The following is a 20,305-nucleotide window of genomic DNA, read 5'->3' as shown; positions in this document are numbered from 1 at the left end:
GGAAGGAAGGAAGGAAGGAAGGAAGGAAGGAAGGAAGGAAGGAAGGAAGGAAGGAAGGAAGGAAGGAAGGATGCTGCTCACTGAATGAAGCAGGAAGCAGGGCCTGCACTCTCTGTCTGGCTGATGACAAAGAACAGAACTAAGAAAGGTTTGATGGTGTGTAGGAGGTAGTAGAAAGAATGGAGCTGGGTCCTTGCTAGAAACAGTGGGAACAAGCATGGTGCAGAACTTCGAGGAACTAAGGGGAAGAGCACTGAGTTGCATTACATACCAGTTATGTTTTGGGTCTTCTATAACACAGTCAATTAATTTACCTGGTGACATTTAAGAGAAATACACTTCTGCTATTGCTTTTTTTTTTTTTTTTAATTGAGCGATAAGAAATTTTCAATTTACTTTTGATATGTAAGGCACTGCCAACATTCCCGTGTCTGGACTGAAGAAACAACTGTTGAGAACCAACCCAGATGATCTCTTCTACTTCCTTCCAGCCCTACCATTCCACAATCCCCAACTAACATCATCAGGTGTCTTACCTTTCCTGCATAATGATAAATTCCGAAGGTCAGATCTACTCTTTTGGGTCTCCAAAAATATTTTGATTTCAAATTATCTTCAAATTTTTCTGAAAGGAAACACATAGCTTATCTTACTGGAGTTGCTGTACAATCATTCTCTTCTGAAGCTGTTTCCCTCCAAGGAGGTTTCCTGACTTCTCAGCCAATGCAGAGGCACAAAACAGACACTGATGCTTTCAAGGACAGAGATACCATAATGGTCTTATAACAAGACACTGGATAGAGAATATGGGAGCTCTTGGACAAGTTACTTACTTTGTTACAATTTTTTAATGTGTGACCTCAGAAAATCATGGAATCATAGAATCATTAAGGAAGGAAAAGATGCCTAAGATCATTGAGTCCCTTAATCCAGCACCACTCTGTTCACCACTAAGCCATGTCCCCAGGTGCCACATCCACATATGTTTTGAACACTTCCAGGGCTTGCCTTTCCAAGATTTTTATCTACACATATGAAACAATGCAGAAATCTTTCCTAAGGATTCCTTGAGGAGTTGTGAAGAAATATTCACTGATTGAGTGCTTCTGTACTGTAGACTAAAAAGCATGAGGATAAAAGAACAACAAGCTCATATAATTGCTTTAACATGGGCATTGTTACTGGATGTTATTAGGTTTTCTGATTGCGTGTTGGCTAAAACTCTAATTTGACATGTTGCACATTCAAAATGAGTAAAACCAGGATTTATCTGCACAGAAATACCACTGAAATAATGAAGTCAATGGTAATTGCAGCTACTCAACAGCACTGAAATATTCAGGATCTGAATTACAACGACTTTAGGTGTTTTAATTTTAATTTGTGAATAGAAAACACTCAGAAAGCATAATTTGCTGGAAGTCACTGAAGCATGTTTGCAGTCATTACTCTTCAAAAGTATTAAACTTCCTGCTCAAATATTGCTTATCAAAAATCTCAGAGCTGAGCATGACTGAACTTTGCAAACAGTGCTCTTGGTCTATGAACCTAGAGTTTTAACTCAGTTTGATCTTTACTCTTCAAGCTCTGCAGCAAAAAATTCCTGAAGGTAGGAGAACTTTAAACCTGGATCAGCAGCTTAGGTTCATTTGTACTCTTGATGTTTCTCTATGAACCTCAAGGACACAACCATCCCAGCATGCATGTCTTCCTCAAACACACTGACACTGAAATGGGGGCTCACTAAAAGCATAACTAGCATGTAGTCTGAACTGTATGTGCCAAACAGAGACTGAACAGAAGACAAGCTGCAAAGCTGTGAAATGAACCATATACTTACCTACAAGTGTCTGATCTGTTGCTTGTGGGAATCGACTTTCCTCATCCAGCAGAGACAATAAACCCATTGGTTTCTGCAGGAACATGTCTAGGAGGGGCCTGTTGTCCTCGTATTCTATAACTCTTGCATCAACACCTTCGTAAAGGTATTCATTCTGCAGCAAGAGAGAGAAGGCATGCTTTGTCTGTGTACACTGAACCACTTCAGAAAATAATTCACAAACTGTCAATTGTAGCAAATTAAAACTGCATTGAGAGGGTGTGCCTCAGGGCTAAAGCCATCAAGGTTTGGCAGAAACAAATGTCAGCTGGGATTTTGGTTTTGAATATGTAAATTCAGTACTTCTATGGCATATTTGGTACTTTACAGGAATAGCAAGAATTAAAGAAATAGAGTTGAATAAGATAAAGTATATTGTTTTCAAATAGAGACCTCAGGGTCTATTTATTTCCCTGGTCTGAAATGTAGAAAATTTCTTAACCATTTAGAGCTATATTTACATCCCCAACTCATTGCTACTCATTGCTCAGATCCAAGTGATGGCTAAGATTTACAGAAATGACTACAGGTTCCAGTGGCTTTACTTGTTTGATCACCCTCCTGAAACACCTGGAAAAATTCTTAAGTGGAGAAGAAAGGTGCACATACTTTCTAAAAATTAAAGAATTGTGTACATACTTCCTAAGAATTAAATAAATTGCCTCAGATTTTCTTCTAACACGTTTTCATTCCTTTCAAGGAACTAGGGAAAGGTATTCACCAAGATTTAAAAACAACAGAAAAGGTGGTGGGGTGGACTTCTTTGTTCGCTTTTTTGTTTGGTTTGGCCTGGCTGTTTTTTTCCTGAAGACTGCAAATATCTGGATTCCTCCCAGACTAAGAAAAAAACAAAACCCAAATGTATCCACAGCATGTTGCAATGGTTTTATCTTTACTATAATTTGGATTATAGCTGGAGAATGCAAGAATGCCCTTCATTAATCCTTTAGCAAGGCAGAGGACAGCTGCAGATTTACCAAGAGAAGGTTGCTCTAGGGACTACCACCCCCCATTATTTTTGCTTGAATTAGGTAAAGCAGTAGCAGTTTTCTACCACACAATGCTTCCTGTTTGTGCCAGGGATGCCTTCAGTCCTGTGCAGGCTGTAGTGTGAAACACAGAACTTTTGATTGACTTTAAAATCATCTCTCTGCCAAAGGACAGACTTTATAAGTGTTGCATTCATGTATGGTGTTAACATCACAGTTTTGCCATCCTGAATTCATTGTGAGAAGAATGCCACAGAAATGAATGATGGCTAATACTAATGAGTGCAAAGACCTCTAACCTTGGAAGACCTCTCCTTATGTGTCATTCACTTGAGTCTGAATGAGTGAAGAAGGCAACAAATTGAGCATTTAAAAAAGAAGTTCACTTTCATATACAACAGAAAAGCACCTGTTTCATACCTCTTAATCTCAGAGAAACAACAAAGGCATAAAATCAATAAGACAGGTCTAAAAATACAAACACAAATAAAAATCTGCTGATCCATTTGGAAGAGGACATGAAATATATATCTAAACCCTTCCAGATCCAGATTGATGTAATTTCCCAGGACACTTCACTCTAAGGATAGGTTATAATTCAGTTTATATGCCACATAAGGGTGTAATCAGTAAGAATCTCACCTACAGCCCCATGAGGACTCCTCATTTGAGACAAATAACATTAACCTCATTCGTGTTTCCCCTGAAGCAGTGGACAGGTGGAGTTTTGCTTTTTAATTTAATCAATGACCTGAGTAGCAGGACAAGACAGGAGAGTAATAAATGTATCACAGATATAGGTGAGAAGTTAATTACATACCTGTAGAAGCTGGTGGCAGAAAGGGAATGAGTCTGTGTTATCTTCCAGAGATAACATGGGAGTAAGGGAAGTTTAACTGAAGGCTACAGCTACACTGACACACAGATGTTCATGGAACCAGCTGTTACTGCTCAGGATTATCTGGAGTACCCCTATCAAAGGGGCAAGGGGAAGAGACTGCTCAGGATGGTCTATCAGAGGAGAGCGTTTCTGTGACACTCAGACATCCTCAAACAACCTGTCTAATCATAAACTTTTTCCAACCTCAAATGCTTGTGAGAGAGGTTGGTTTAGAGAGCTGATAAAATTGTTCTCCTTCAAAAAGGAAGGAACTCTTAGAAGCTGTACTACCATGCTCTAACAGCAACACCTGCTCCCCTCCCTGCCCAGGCAGCACATAGGCCACACTCCAAGCCTGCAGTGTGTGTGAGCACTGAGTTTGTGTCCTTTGTGTCTCACAACTGGACGAGTGTCAGCCCTGACAGCTTTGGTGATTTTGCCATCTCCCCAGCAGGATATAAAGGAGTTCACTCCATCACTTCCCACGGGCTCCTGAAGGACAGCTGATGACCAAGCCAGGCACCAGTGTGACAGATGACTCAGAAATGATACTGTACTACATTTTCTGATGCAGTGCTGGTTTCAACCACATCATTAGGATACAAGCAGCAAGTATAAAAGCTTTAATGATGGACATGATAAAACTGTAATGAAACAGGTCTTATTTGAATTAATAAGATGAATCAGCTACAGGATTTTGTAATCCCCTGTGATGTTTTGTGACAAGAAAGCTCCACAAAATAGCTACTTCTTGAAATTCTAAAGCATAATCTATTAGAAAGTATTCCTGTGGATGGGATGTCAAAAGGAATAAGTCAGTTACACTATTAATTGGGCTCCCATCTCATCTTAGTATTACATGGTATCTTTCCTATGATCAAAACTGTAGCATTAGTTTTATGTTATATATATGTGTTATAGTTATAACCTGGTTTGATTGGTAATAAAAGAATTACAAAATGCATTAGGAAATGGTCTTCATGTTTAATAAAGTAATGCCATTTACCGAGACCATTTTATGATGACACTTTGGTTTAAATGGGGACACCAGACTTATTCACAAGGAACCTTTTCCAGCTGAAACTAGAAGATTAAGTTGTCATGAGAATGTAAAATAAACATTATATACATTTAATGCAAAATGTATCATCCTTCCAACTGACAGAAAACTTGCTACTTTCCAAAATGTTTTAGCTATCTGCCATTACACCTTTTACTTCTTATGGGGGAATGACAAATGAGAAAGGAACAGGAAGGCTGTTTTGCTGGACATTGTGACCTGCAGATTATGGAGCTGACAGAAAACAACTTATAACAGAATCTAATATGTAAGGGGAACATCTTGAAGGACAGGACTGAAGGTCCAAAAATTCTGCTTTGCTTTATATTGACCAAAAAAACCCCTTGTGCTGGCAAAACAAAAAGCAGTGACTAAGTTGAGAGGCCACATTCTCTCCCCAGTCAGCAGAGATAGGGATATATCTATTTGTCTCCACTGACTAGTGGGAATCTACACTGTCTTTATCTTAAACTATATACCCACTTAAGTCTTTCTGTTAAATTAGTGAAAGGAGATTGCATTCACGCCTAAAAGCCTTTATCCTTAAATGCAAACATTAAGTCAATAATAAAGAATAAATTCTCTTAATTTTGAGTTGAGCTGTCCATGTTGGCCTGCAGACACTCCACTCTAGCTGATACCCCGAGTCTCAGGCTGTGATAGTACCACTGTTCCTTTCTTCTAGCCCTGTCACTACTGTGGCCTTTTTTTTTTTTTTTTGTGGGCCACACTTCCAAGGAAAGCAAAACTGGGAACACTTTTCAGATTCAGATACAGAAAAGAGACCACTGACAATGATAAAACAATTTCACCTGCAACACTAAAAGTACAATTCAGCCTTATGAGTGTATTTACTACTTGGCTTCATTGGCCAAGTTGCCAAAATATGATTCACCTTCTCTGATGATATAATCACTACTTACCAGGTGAACACGAGTTAATGACAAACTAAACTGTAATCAACTGATTAGGCCTCAGCTTCCCCCTAGATAGGTCAAATTTCATGAAATTGCATGTGATATGATATTGAACAGAGCAAAACAGGGTGAGGAATGAAAAAACAATGTATCTGTACATTTTATGTCTCTTGAGGGAAGTATAAAAGAATTTAAATTCTTCAGTCTTCCTTGGGTATATCTACAGGGTTCAACGCAGTGTTGTGTTACAGATTTCTGAGGTAGCACAGGGCAGTCTGAAATGTCTGTCTGGCACTGCATGGGGCAGTGGTGAGACACTAGCCTGGCTCCCAGTGACAGGACAGCTCCAGCAGCACAACAGTCAGGGCTAAGGGAAAGTCAACAAAGATCTTGGTGACTTCTGGCATCAGCCTGTTTGTAAACATAACTTCTGTATTTTAGAGTCTAAGACACAAACCGTTGCACATAAAATAATTTGTAAAGTCAGGCAGATATATCAGCAAAGGGCAGAGGTTATCCTAGTGTTTGTTTTACATCAGTAATATATTTTATTTTAGTTTACAATTGAAGTACATTACTAGCGTCAACACAGCAGTGTCTGTCCTTACAGTGAACAGGAAAGATTCTGGAGCCACCTGCTTTCTCAAAGCTGTTTTTGTGATGTAAAACTGGGACAACCATGTAATGAATAAGCAAAAAGTGATGTCTTATAATGACTATGAATCACACCACAAATCCTTCTGTGCCATTGGGTTGTAATGCAGAATACCACATTTCTCATTTCCCATGTCTGAAAGGGGCAGATTTACACCCACACTTGCATGAACTTAATCTGTATAGCTCCTTCTGCACTCCTGCAGTAATATCTTTGGAGACTGCTACAAGACACTATAATGAAGTTTCACATAATCTTATGTAGTTATTTGATGTACATTAACGTAGACAGTCACCTGGTTGGTATTAAAGGCTGGATGTGGACACTTGTAATAGAAATATTAGGACTGGTATATATGAAATATGAATAGAAATGTGCATATAAGCACCAGAAAAAATAGTCTTAAAAGAATAGCTGTATTATAGCCTGTGATTTGAATGAAGAACATTTGTTCATAACAATAAAACTGAGGAAAGAGCTCCTTACATCAAGAACAGAAGGCCTACACTTACATAAAAACACAGGACAGAGAGTTAGTGAGAGGAACACCCTCTAAACCTGACAGCAGGAGCATGACTGTGAGGTTATAGCACATCACACACAATTTTCTTATAAGCCCACCAAGGAAATGGACTGTAGGCATAAAAATGTATATGTTCCAACCAAGTAAAGCCAGATAATGACCTTGCCTAAAGGTTATGGATGATGAAGTAAATAAGGGTTTGAGGCAAAGAATGACTGCTAAAGGCTGTAAAAGATATGTCCAAAAGCTATTTCAGCAAGAAGAACCTAAGAGACATGATGAAGACTTGTCAGCTGGTGTCCATTATTCTATATGTCACTCAGAAATTTTCTTGGCCAGACCATTTGAACACAGACACACCCACCCACCCATGCCATGGTGCATTCTATGTATCTGTGAGTCCATGAAATCTGTGAGAGAATGAATGGAAATGGCTAAAATTGATGTACTTACAGAGACTCTGTAAATAGAGATTACCTTTCCCTTCTATAGATTCTGTAGTTGTACTAACTTCCTATAGGGAGAAATGGGCAAACTATATATTGTCAAAATAAGAAGGTAATTTTCCCCCCATCTGCTCAGTGGCAGAATAACCACCCTGACCATGGTGCAGCAAAGCACATGCAAGGGAGTAAACTGTTCCTATTGCATGGTGACACCACAAACCTGTAAATAATATAGATCTGGCCAAAAAGTTCTGTAATAGGATACCTAGAAACAAGTAAAGGCAGGTTACACTAAACTTGACTCTAATTAAAAAAGAGAAGGAGGATTAAAACATTATTTGGGTGCAGAAATAGGGCTAAGAACGCCAAGTCTGGTCTCTCAGAAACAAAAGGCAACTAGGGAGAACGTGGTCCTGCTGCTGAACAGGTATTCAATGCCTTCTCTGCATTGGTCTTGACTGATAATCCCAGGTCTCTGAGACCAGGGGAAAAGTCTGGAGCAAGGAAGACTTAAACTTAGCATGGGAGGATCAAGTTAGCGAACATTTAAGCAAAGTGGACATATGCAAGTCCATGGGACCTGGTCAGTGTCTGGGTCTGACAGGAATAAATATTGATGCTGCAGTCTCTACTATTTCCATCTCCCAACTGGTAGAAACAGAAGTAGCCAAGTGTCTTTATTTTGTGAACTTGTGTACTTTGGAAAGAAGATGCCTAAGTAATTACAGTAGATCTAGTTAAATTTTCTCTGGCTTTTAGATGATATTAAAACCAAGGAAACACCTGTGTCAGTAATCTTGCACATAACTCTATAAAAACAACTACAAGATACAGGACTGCAAGACAACATTTCCTGAAATAATTGGGAAGAGGATAAAACATGTTGAGCCAAAAAAAAATCAAATGTCATATTACACATAAATATCTACACCTCTAGACTGACACATGCATGTACATGCATGTACACACCTGCATACATGGACACATTCCAAACCTGTATCTGTCTCGGCCTTAAAAGAAACAGTGATGAACACTGACAAAATATTCTTTTCTACTAATAATTAAAATTACAATTCAGGAGAATATTAATACATGTATCATAAACCAAATAATTTCAGTAAAACAACAAAAGTATAATTTTACCTATGATTTGAATTCTGATTGTTCTGCCATAGAGAATTCTGAAATATTTAAATTTTCAGCAAGATCTTTTTTTCCCCTGAAAATGTTATTTCTTCAAAGAACAATATTGAATAATGATTTAAAGGTGGTTAATTTAATTCTCCTTAAATTATTTACAAAGTTGAGATGATTTTTTGAGGTTTTTTTCCCCTCTCCTCTTCAAATTCATAAACTTTTATATTTACAATGCTATTCCTTTTCTCTGCTTTAAAGTAAATTATTTAGATTAAATCTATCATTATTTAGCTGACATGGTCTAGTTTCTCAAGAAGAAAGAAATAATTGTGAGATTTGCAGGTTTTAATAATGGAATTTCAGTGTTCATTAAGCTTATTAGTAAACTATTATGAACCCTGCACTTTCAAAATTTTGTTACCGCTCATTTACTTTTTTACTAGACATTAAAACACTCATTATTCCTCAAGAAAACAACATTGCATTATCACAGTGCACAATGTTATGTTGCTTAGTTACTGTAAATTTCAAGTTTAATGCATTTTATGTTGGCATTTTACTTGCAAATAGCAAGCACTGCTTCATGGAAAACATACTTAAAAAACATTTTTTATGATCTGCTATTTACAAGCTATCATGGAGAAGGAACAATGCAGTTTCTTGAGACAAGGTTTTATACATTCAGTAATACTGAAAGCTTTATGTTTTTTTATGTTAAGTAATACTAAAGCTTAATCAAAATAACCAACACATACCTGTTCCCAGGCAAAGACATGTTGATTGAAGTAGAACTGAATTTGTTCATTGGCAATGTTGATACATAGTTGTTCAAAAGAATTCTTTTTGAAATTCTCAAAGCCAAAGATGTCGAGAATTCCAATATTCAAGCCATCATCATTTTCACTGCAAAGATGAAATATACTTTTCATTGTTGTATCTTTATTTTTCTTTAACTACCTTCACTACTATTTCACAAAAGGAAATCATGGGCCAAATCTGTACACCAGTTAGACAGGATAAGTTTTGCTGAACCAGATCTCTGTGAAAATGACAATAAGTGTTAGCTTGAAATACATAAATGCAGATCAATTCAAAGATTACTGCAATGCAGACCAGATACACAACAACCAAGTCAACTGATAAATGAATAGGGGATTTACAATTTTATCTTTACACTAATATTTGTAAGTAATTATTCTAAAAAGCTGACTACAGTACAGAAAGAACATGCAGTTCTTTTTGTTTCTCTTGGAATAGCACAAGCTTTACTCAGCAGCATCCTGAAATTAAAGACTGTTGTCATTAAGTATAATTTGTTCATATTACTTACTCATAACAATTAAAATTGCTTAGTTTAACATTAAAGTAGAAAGAATGACTAGCTAGACCTTTTATGCAGTTAAATAGCTACTTTATGCACTGGGATGTAGTATGAATTTAAATTACCAATTAAATTCCAGAGAAGCACTGGAAAAACTTTGTCTTGATACTTTAAGCAGGGCATACTCAAGATATGCAGATATGCAACCACTTCTGCAACTGCATAAAAGCTCTAATACTTATTTGCTGAAGCAAAAAATTAAGATGATATAATTTTCTAACAAACTGAGGCTGACATTAGTGACCTTTCTAGGCAAGTAAAATATAAATCACTTTCTTTCTATAAAACCTCTTTGAGGGGCTATCTGTAACCATTTTTTTAATAAAGATTTAGGAAATCAGAAATTAAGAATCACCCTCAAAACACATGAATAGCACTTAAACCTCTTTGTGAAGTCCATCTCAAGAAAGGAAGTGTTTCATTGTGGAGAGATCTGAATTTGGTGACTATTTAATCTGTCCCAAAATTACATTTTTGATGAATAGACTGCTAAAATTTATCTGCCCCATTCCTTTTTCAGACCTAATTACATAAAAACAGAAAATGCAAATTATTTTACTACCACAAAATCAAGCAAAAATTGTTTGGGTTTTTTTATAGTCAGCATTTCAGGTTGAATTTTCTCCCTCCTCACCAGCATAGTAAGTAAGTATTCAGTTTGAAAAGGGCTCTGTAACAGACAACTGAGAGAGGTACACAGGCTAGACGTGCTGCCCCATCTATCATGGATTTTATCCTGTCACTTACTGATTAAAGTTCTGTTTATTGCTGCTCTGCTATAACCAAATACTTAAAAGTTTAGACAAATTTTAGGATTGCAACCTTGGCTCTCCTCTGATGTTTAACAAGAAAAAATCCAGGAAACAAAGTTATTTGCTATTGATATGGTGTTTAAAATGTCACCTTGTAAGTGTAAAGTGAACAACACCTGCAGTAAATGTGTTTAAAAACTATTCCCACACATATATGAAACCATGCTTACAACAACAGTGACAAAAGCAACAGCACCAGTGCAAATAAGAGCAGAATTTGACCTATGTAATCAACATGATGAATATCAAAAGTTTACTCTGAAAAAAAAATACAAAAGAAAAAGGGTTAAAAGTTAAAAGGGTTAAAAATACAAAAGGAAAAAAAAGGTTAAATGAGTAAAGATCAACAGGAAAACATCAAATGCTTTTCCTACCATATCTACTATATTTTCACTATATACTATGAATAGGACAAACCATTTTCGACATGGTGAGGTCATAAACAAAAAAGTAGCAGAGGAAAAGAACTTAACTACACTAAATGATCTAGTGTAAGACAACATCATTACCACAGAAAGAATATCTCTTTATTCTACAAAATCTCCTTTTACCTTAAATGTTTGTCAGGTTTGAGTAGTGTGTTGATGCGATTGACTATCCAGCTGAAGAGGCGTCCATACAGCGCTTTGGCCATGGCATCTCTGACATCAGTGGCTTTTTCCACAGTGTTGGGACGAATAATTGTTTCTCCTCGAGTCACTACACAGTGAGAGGTGAGGGCCTCTTGCAGTTCATCTGCCTGAATACACAGCAGGGATGCACCTGGGAAGGAATGTCACAGGCATAGCTCAGAGACAGATTTGGAAGGTGACTATGTAAGAAGTACCCAAGTTGTGAGGTGTGAATACCCCTCTCAGTTATAACCCACTCATACAAGACACTGCTGTTCTCCTTTTGCTCCAAAACAGGGGTGCTTCTTTCCCTGTTCCACAATATTTTTCTATGGCAATGAAACATGCAAGAAGATAGTGTGAAGACTTCCTTATCTCCCAGGTGTAATTACTAAGAAAGTGTAGCAAATTTCTGTAGAACCTTCACCTCTTTGCCTCCTCTACCTCCTAGCAGCTTATAATGTAAGGAATCCCTTCCAAAGAATTAGTGAGCCATATTTCCACAGGCACATGTGGGGAAAAAGTAATGAGCAGCTGAGAAAGAAACTGGGAAAAAACTATTCAATGTGTTAATGAGGTTCTCCATCAAATGTTCAAATAACCTTGGAAAAATTCCAAAGATTTTTTTCAGGCATCTGCAGTATTAGTCATGTTTCCTGTATGCCAGTGAACTGATTAGTCAAATAAGATGCATAACATGGAAATTTTTTTCTTTTTTGCATTTGAATTCAGGTGGGCTTAGAATTAATCTACCTTCAGTTTTTAATTATTCTTGCAAAATTTCCAAGTGAATACAGTTTTCATTGATACCTCTTACAATAAAATAAATTTGCTATGAAAACACTAAAGAAAAACAATGTTAAATCAAGAAAAAAACACTCACAGTTCTCAAGGGCTACTGGATTGGAAATGTTGCTCTTGTCAATCATATGTTCAGATACTACTGCAGAAAATTCAATGTTACCCACATTTAAAATGGCAGCCAGGACACTGTACACACTTCCAAGTTCCTGAAAGGTATATTAAAAAAATTGCAATACTTAATAGCCAGGTAATTTGTTTTTGCAGTTTGTGCCAATGGGATATGCGTGCGTGCTGTTTCCTGCTGTCTGCCACGTGCCCACTACTTCTAGGAGTGCTGTTCTCAGCAATTATTCCCATTCTGTACTTAGCAAAGTCTTTCAAAAGTCAAAGAGGACAAGACAAACCATAGCCTAACCTCTCTTCTATACTTGTTGACAGGACAAGATTGACAGGAAGTAAGGAAATAAAAAACAGTGTTGTGCATACCCTCTTACACAGAAAGAATTCAGATGTTATTTATATCTGCCCTTCACTGTGTCTGCAGGTGCAAACATGTCTAAAAATTTAATACCTAGAAAAACAAAAGTAGAAAAAAATCTGTATTGATGTTTCTTGCATCATGGAAACAAAGGTATTCCAAATAATAGGTCTATATCATCTCCCACCAATGTCATCAGAAAAAGTTTCACTGGGAGAAGAGTGAGGCCTCACATCTCCAATTTGACAAAGCACTTTATCCTTCAAAATATCAGTTAGGAACTCACCAAAGCATCTTAATATGGACTTTGCTTAAACAAATTTACATTTCAAATTATTTAGGAGGTTCTGCCATGGTTTAGTTGGTAGGGTGGTGTTAGGTTATAGGTTGGACTTGATGATCTCAAAGGTCTTTTCCAACCTAGTTAATTCCATGATTCTGTGAAAAGGGACTCTGTCATGAAAAAGGCTGTTATTACTCTGGACAGTGAAGTGATATATTCAGTAAATTAAGTGCCTATACAAATACATAAATTTCAAATAATATTTGGAGTTAGTAAAATAATGCTTTCATTGCAGGTTGGACTTAGATTTTAACTGCAAATTTTCATCTGAATGGTGAATGTTTATCATTATACCTGATGATCTGAGTGTTTTTTACTCAGAAAATTCTAGGTGTACCTGTAAAGCAGACTTAGCAGACTGTGACACTGTGTATTTTGAGGCATACAGTAAAAGTATATTTTCTAAATAGCAGGTTGAAAACTTTTGTAGCAGTTTTATAAGAAGCAGTTTTGAAAATCTGATTGGTATTTTATAACTATGAACTTTTTATAATTGCACAGCATTTTATCCATATTATTCAATACTTTGCTGGTACCATGTCAGGCATCATTTACTCAGATAAAATCTCTAATTGCTCTAGAATACTTGAGCTTGTTTTCAACACTTTCAATAGTTAATCTAGCAGTTAATAAATAGTGATTCCAGTGACAGCAAGACAAGCTGGATAAGCTCACTTAAAAAAATTATGCTGAGGATAACTGGCACACAGCTTACATAGGATTAAGTACTCATTTTCATTTTAAGCTTAGGGACACAGTTGAAATGCAAAGAAATGGATAGCTTCACTTCTGCCATCATGTTGTACAATATGTATAGCTGCTGACATTTTTCTGCCCTTTTCCAGTGTGTTTGAAATCTGGCTTGATCTGTCTCATACAACATAATTATTGTTCCCCTCAGGCAGTCCTTTCTTACTAATTTTGCTGTGCAGCCTGAAATAAAACTGTGATTTTAAGACAGGGAGTACTGACAGTAGTAACTTTTAAAGCTTGTCAGTCAGTTAAAAGCAAATTTCAAAGAAATAAAGCTTTGCTTAGGTCTCAGTTTTAACTCAAGATTTTTTTCTGTCCATGGCTTTCTGCTAATAAAACACTGAACGTGCTTATACAGAAGTTCCTCTGTGCACTAAGATGAATGTCAATGCTTAAGGCTGCATTACTAAAAAGTGAATTTAGGAAAGGAATTCAATGTCCTATGGGATATTTTTTTCACTGAAAAAAAATTGTCTTTGCACATGAATCCAATATCAGAACCTCAGTGGGGGAAGAAGACTTCCTTCACTCCTGCAAACACAGCCTCAGACAGGTTAATTCACCCTGAGGAGGATGCGAGGCAGGCTGACATGGCTGGGGCTCGCAAGTAGCCACAAGCAGATTCCCTATGGCACTCAGCCTGTTTCTGAAACTGCAGGGTTCTACAGGTAGATAATTCTTCACAGATTCAGCTCCCAGTGGCTTGCTCAGTTAATCAAGTGAAGATCCATGCTAGAACTGCACAATGCAGCCAGTGACCTGCTTCTAACTGCATCTTCAATGTCCATGGAAGGCCTCTTTTGGATGATCAAGATTATTGTTTCCACTCATCCAAGTGAACAAAAGAGCTGGAAACAAAAACAGACTTTCTGCTTTTCGTGCCTTAAATTAGGACTTATCAAGGTCTCTGGTACTGTGACAAAACTGCTATCAGTGCTGAACCACAAATGTCCTTTCATGCTGCTTCTGGAAAGGTGCAAGCATAAGTGAAAGGATGTGATAGTAAAGGTGTGATATTACTAAATGCAGCTGTGAACAACATGTAGAGGAGAAAGAGACTGTGAATGCCACTGCTACTACAACCTAATGCAAAGTGACTCTGGAGGAACAAAATAGGTGAATACATCTGTTCTGCTATAGCTATTTCAAATATTTACATTGAGGGAAGCAGAAACAGTCAACTAAAGTGAGCAACTTTCTGTGAAAAGCTTCTTACCACAGTTTTGTCAAAGAAATGAAAACATACATCCATTCTGAAGCACTAGTGCTATATTCCACAGATACAGTATGGTTCATACCTCTACTATTAATTTTTTTATAAATAAAGTCAGAGATAAATGACACCTGTGATGCACCACTTCTTGTGAGGCAAAACTAGGTCACAGGATGGGATTTCTTTCCTTTATAAATCCAGTCCTTTTTTAATTTTAATTCTACCAAAGATAGACTGAGGAGAGGGGTTTAACAGCTAGCTGAGCAATGATACGAGATCATAAAGAAAAAATGGGTTCAGTTACTCTTTAGTGATGAGATTCATCTCCAAAGGGATTTAAGAGCTTCAATCAACTTTATCCCTGGAGTTGTGAAAATGTATTGAGTTCATCAATACTCAGATCAGCTAAATGAATATTTAGAACTCTCACCATGGACTTCCTCTTAAAACTGAGATGAGGCTCATATTCACAGGCCTAAAATTATTGGATAATAAACAGTTACAACATAACTTTCTATGCATTAAATTTGTTTAAATCTCCCCCCCAATTACTCAGCTGGGCTGTGTTCACTGATTTGAAACCCTTGTTGGCTAATATAATTTTATTGGTTTACCAATGTCTTGAAACCTTAAAAATTTAAATGTTACTATATAACAGTAAGTTGACCATGCAAGATCCTAAAACACAAATACAATATGCTAAAGGAACAAGGGAGATTTGAATGCTTTATATAAGCTTTTCCTGATTAAGGTAGCTGGTGAAGTTCACAAACAAAAAGGGTTATCAGCACTCACCTCTAGTGTAAAACCTATGACTTTGAAGCACTGTTCTATTAATTCAAACTGAGACTTATAAAAGCTATTGTTCATGAAATCTTGCACTATTCTGAAATGATCATTTTGCAGATATCTGAAAGAGTTGATGGATACAGAGTTAGAATGTAAACGAGGCTGAGAATTCAACACTGTGTTTTTTAGTAATCAATTTATGCAAAAATAAACTGCATACCTGGGAGGTCTATATTCTGGCAGTTTATAATGTGCCAGCTTTTTCTTTTCTGCGAGACCAGCATAAATATAATAAAAAATATGGAAATTTTTCTCTCCTCTGAAACAACAGAAACAACAAACTGATTTAGTAATATAACCATGCTACATTTATTAATGACACACATATTATTATTAAATGTTATTTTAATAACAGGCAAGACTTGCACAAAGTGACAGAGGACTCTGAAAGAAGCTTTATTACAGAACTGCCTGTGAACACCCTTTTCATGCCATTCTGTGTTTCTCCTGACACTGAGGGTGGCTGCTCAGTGCTGCTCTGCCCTTGATGCAATGGGTAGATCCTCTGTGAGATTTTGCACATTCCTCACCCACCCACACTGAATGGGTCGCTTAATTCCAGTTATTTTAAAAAACCTTCTGGCTGTGGGAGAGATATACACTTTTGGTTCACTGATGCAGTAGCTCTGTTATGTCTTTTAGCCCTGAACCAACAAGCAAACATTCAGCAAAAGGGCCTTATGATTTGGCATGCTTTGCCTAGAAGCTGCATGCCCAAACCTAGGAGAGAGGTTTATTGCATAATCAAGGTTCCTGTGCTCCTTATGAGAAAGAACTAGGTGAAAATTTGCAACCATGACTGAGTCCTGAGATGCCCAAGTCAGTCACTACTGAATGGCAAAATGAATCGTGTTCAAACCCCTGCTTTGTGCATGAGCTTAGGTCTATGTCTCAGGGGCACCATTAGATCATAGAACCATAGAATGGCTTGGGTTGGGAGGGACCTTAAGGATCATCTAGTTTCAACTCCCCTGTCATGGGCAGGGACACCTTTCACTAGACTGGGCTGCTCAGAGTCCCATCCAGCCTGGCTTTGAACACTTCCAGGGATGAGGCATCCTCAGCTTCTCTGGCCAACTTGTTTCAGCGCCTCACCACCCTCACACTAAAGAATTTCTTTCTAAAATCTAATCTAAACCTACTTTCTCTCAGTTTTAATCTGTTGCCCCTTATCCTGTCACTACATGTTCTTGCAAAAAAGTCTCTCTCCATCTCTCACAGGCTCCCTTCAGGTGGAAGGCAGCAATTTGATCACCCCAAAGCCTTCCCTTGTCCAGGCTGAACAATCCCAATTTTCTCAGCCATTCCTTGTAGCAGAGGTGCTCCATCCTTCTAATAATCTTGGTGACCTTCTATGGAATTTCTCCAAGAGGTCCACATATATCCTGTACTGGGGACCCCAGAGCTGGAAGCAGCACTGCAGGTGGGGTCTCACCAAAGCAGAGCAGAGGGGCAGATTCCCCCCCTGACCAGCTGCCCACACTGCTTTTGATGCAGCCCAGTGCAGGTTTGGCTCTGTGGGCTAGGAGGGCACATTGCTGGGTCATGTCCAGCCTCTCATCCACCAGTACTCCCAAGTCCCTCTGGGCAGGGATCTTTGACCCATTATCCTCTATAAATAAATCCTACTAGATGTTCCAAAATGGAAAATGACCAAACAAAGAAATAAACTACAATACTACAGAAAATTTAGAGGAAGTAAATCCAAGTGATACACTCAACACAATACTCCAAAATCCCACAATGAAATGTATACCTGAACTATTAGTAAGTTTTTAATTCGTTGCACATTCTTACTTTATGTACCACATGGGCATTTTTAAAAGATTTGTTTAAATAATCCAGGAGGCAATGAAAAATAAAATCTGGAGTAGTTTTCAGCTAGCTTACAGATTCATAAGCTATTCATATACAACTTTTAAGGAAAAACATACAGGTACCTCATTCATCTTTGTGTTTTGAACTAAGATGATTTCCTGCATCATAGGCCTACTCTGTAACCCCCAAATTACATCAAATACAATTGTCATACTTACACTGCCTGGTGGACAACTCTGGATTTTTCAAGGAGGTACTCTGAAATCTGAGCTCCTACTACAGTGCCACCACAAGTGAATTTCATTTCCAAATATTTTCCAAATCTGCTTGAATTATCATTGATGATAGTGCCTGCATTCCCAAATGCTTCTACAAGGTTGTTCACCTGGAGAATTTTCTCCTGCAGAGTCCTGTTGTTAGCCTGGATATGAAAAAGATATTGCTTCAAATTATCAGTGATTATTCAAATTCATGCATTTTTAGGTGTTCCTTTAATCTTCTCATTGGTATTGTGAAGTGTGACATAATCAGGGCAGCTATTCCCATGGAAATTATATGGAGAAAAAAGCATATGTATATATATATATATATATATATATATATAAAATGAAATCTGTCAGAATATAGCAATCCTCAGAACTAAGGCTGTCTGGAAGAAATAACACACATAATGATAACAACACTATAAATTAATTTCTATGGTTTCTGTGGTTTTGTGGCTCTGAGATGGCCAATCTACTTTTAGGATCCTTGTTAGTATCTGGTTACTGCTCCACTGCACCCTACCAATCCATTAGCTTGCTCTCATCTCACCTCAGGCATGCTAAAAATGGCATTTTATTTAGACAGTTATGGTGGCCACTTCCCAGAATGACTGTGTCCCACTGACAGAAATCTGTTTCTGGAAGGATGAGAAGAAAGAAGAGGATTTTACTTAGTACTGCTTGGGTGACTTGAAGGCACTCAATTAAACAGGGATCTGACTTAAGTCACAACCCTCATTGCAGTGGGTACTTTTTGTTGTGGAAACCTCAGTCTATTACCACCCTAGGAGGGAGGAAGGAGTAGATTGATGAGCATCATGTTCCAATGTTCTTTGGAAAATGTTCTTTGGGAACAGTCTCACTCCACAACCAATGCCCCGTCCATAGGTTCAGCCCTCTAGACCCAGCATAGGCAAGCCTTAAAGCCTCACAGAGACATCCCCTTTCACACTTACCTTTCCAAGGACAGTGAGCTGCTGACCCAGCAGATGGGCACTTTGCGTCTTGCCAGCTCCACTTTCTCCAGAAATAACAATACACTGCAGAGAACAGAGCAAGACTGAGCTCATCACATATCTCAGCCTGGCAGAGGATGTAATTAGACACCTCATCCATACCTGATCAGAGTTGTATGTCACCATGGACTGATAGCCTATGTCAGCAACAGCAAAAATGTGAGGAGGGTTGGCAGTCCGTTTGGCTCCAATATACAGTTTGGAATGCTAAGTGTAAGAAAAATAAAAGCATTATCACTGTCCTTTAAAAACTTTTGTTTTCAAGTTTGGTTTTATTTTTAATTAGTGTACAGCATGCTGAGTTCTCCAGCAGCGATGTTTTCTGAGGGAATGCTATTGCACTCACTACACCATGAATCTGTATGTACTTAGGACTATAAGAACTGCTAAAAAATGAAGACCTATTTTCTATAATTTTAGCCCTGATTACATTATGAAACTCAATTTATTAGGAAAAAATTTACTGTTGTCAGACACCATAGTTATTTAAAGTGCTTCCCTTCCAATTAGTATCTCTGCATGGTATTGATGTTAAAACTTGATAATCAATGACCCCAAATTATTGTATGATCCGACTTTAATATCTTTCCCCTTTTGTATAATAGGGAGACAAATCCCCTTTTGTGTAATAAAGAGATATATTCACAGCAGTTAACATTTTACAGGATTGCTTTGTGCATGATCTACACTGTAGACATCAAGACACAAGAAGAAGAAGAAATTAATTATTTTGGAGTTTCTAATTTCTGTGCTGAAATTCAGCAAGTGTTAAGAATTTGCGTCAATGTGCACTTGAAAGAACATGTCTACTGGTAATTCTGCTTTTCATAGTAAGCTAAAATAAATCTCAAGAATGGTCTTACTTTATAGTTAACACAAATATTTGTATTTTAGTGGAATTTGGTGCTAGTTTAAAATAAAAAAACCTAAACTTTCACACCTGCGCAGAATAAATATCTATGTTCCGAAATGGATTGACAGCGATGAGAATGTCCCCAACATATGTGTAGATCTGGTCCTTGGCATAACTCTTCTGCAACTGCTCTGTTACTGTGTTCTGGTGGAGAGAGAACAGGAACCATGAATCACATGGGGGGAAAAAGAATGCTAGGAAAATGTATAAAATTTTTATATATTTTCAATGGGTGAGAATGGGAAGGGAAGGTATTTATAGTCAGGAGTACAATGGATCATGATCAAAAAGTAAGTAATATTTTCAAACACACTAGCATTTCTAATTTTTTGTCTTACTTTGAACAATACATACTTACAGATCTTCAAATGGCTGTAGAAAAAGCAGTTAAGTACTGTTTTCATTCACTTCATCAGAGGTTTCCATGAGACAGTCTTATCTACATTTCTACTACTAAAGTTTCATGTAACTTATCAAGCAAGAGTCTTTTGATTGAGTCCATAACTGCCATTACAGCTGCTCTAACATTACTCTCAGTAATGATACAACACAGATGTTCAACTGT

General features: G+C 37.4%; 1 protein-coding gene across 1 annotated transcript in view; it reads right to left on the bottom strand.

Annotated features, from left to right (window-relative positions):
* Nucleotides 1–20,305, bottom strand: part of MYO3A (myosin IIIA) — a 116,322-nt gene that overhangs the window by 32,899 nt on the left and 63,118 nt on the right. The window contains exons 11-21 of the mRNA XM_031059326.1: nucleotides 19,768–19,884; nucleotides 18,930–19,034; nucleotides 18,768–18,851; nucleotides 17,767–17,969; nucleotides 15,891–15,989; nucleotides 15,677–15,791; nucleotides 12,174–12,300; nucleotides 11,231–11,441; nucleotides 9,242–9,389; nucleotides 1,841–1,994; nucleotides 537–625 (exon numbers count right to left, since the gene is read on the bottom strand). Of these exons, the coding sequence (XP_030915186.1) occupies nucleotides 537–625; nucleotides 1,841–1,994; nucleotides 9,242–9,389; nucleotides 11,231–11,441; nucleotides 12,174–12,300; nucleotides 15,677–15,791; nucleotides 15,891–15,989; nucleotides 17,767–17,969; nucleotides 18,768–18,851; nucleotides 18,930–19,034; nucleotides 19,768–19,884 (1,452 nt within the window). The remainder of the gene's footprint in view (nucleotides 1–536; nucleotides 626–1,840; nucleotides 1,995–9,241; nucleotides 9,390–11,230; nucleotides 11,442–12,173; nucleotides 12,301–15,676; nucleotides 15,792–15,890; nucleotides 15,990–17,766; nucleotides 17,970–18,767; nucleotides 18,852–18,929; nucleotides 19,035–19,767; nucleotides 19,885–20,305) is intronic.

The sequence above is a fragment of the Geospiza fortis genome, unplaced genomic scaffold (assembly GCF_000277835.1).
Source record: "Geospiza fortis unplaced genomic scaffold, GeoFor_1.0 scaffold75, whole genome shotgun sequence".
In the NCBI taxonomy this organism is placed as follows: Eukaryota; Metazoa; Chordata; class Aves; order Passeriformes; family Thraupidae; genus Geospiza; species Geospiza fortis.
This window is presented reverse-complemented; position numbering and strand designations above follow the sequence as displayed.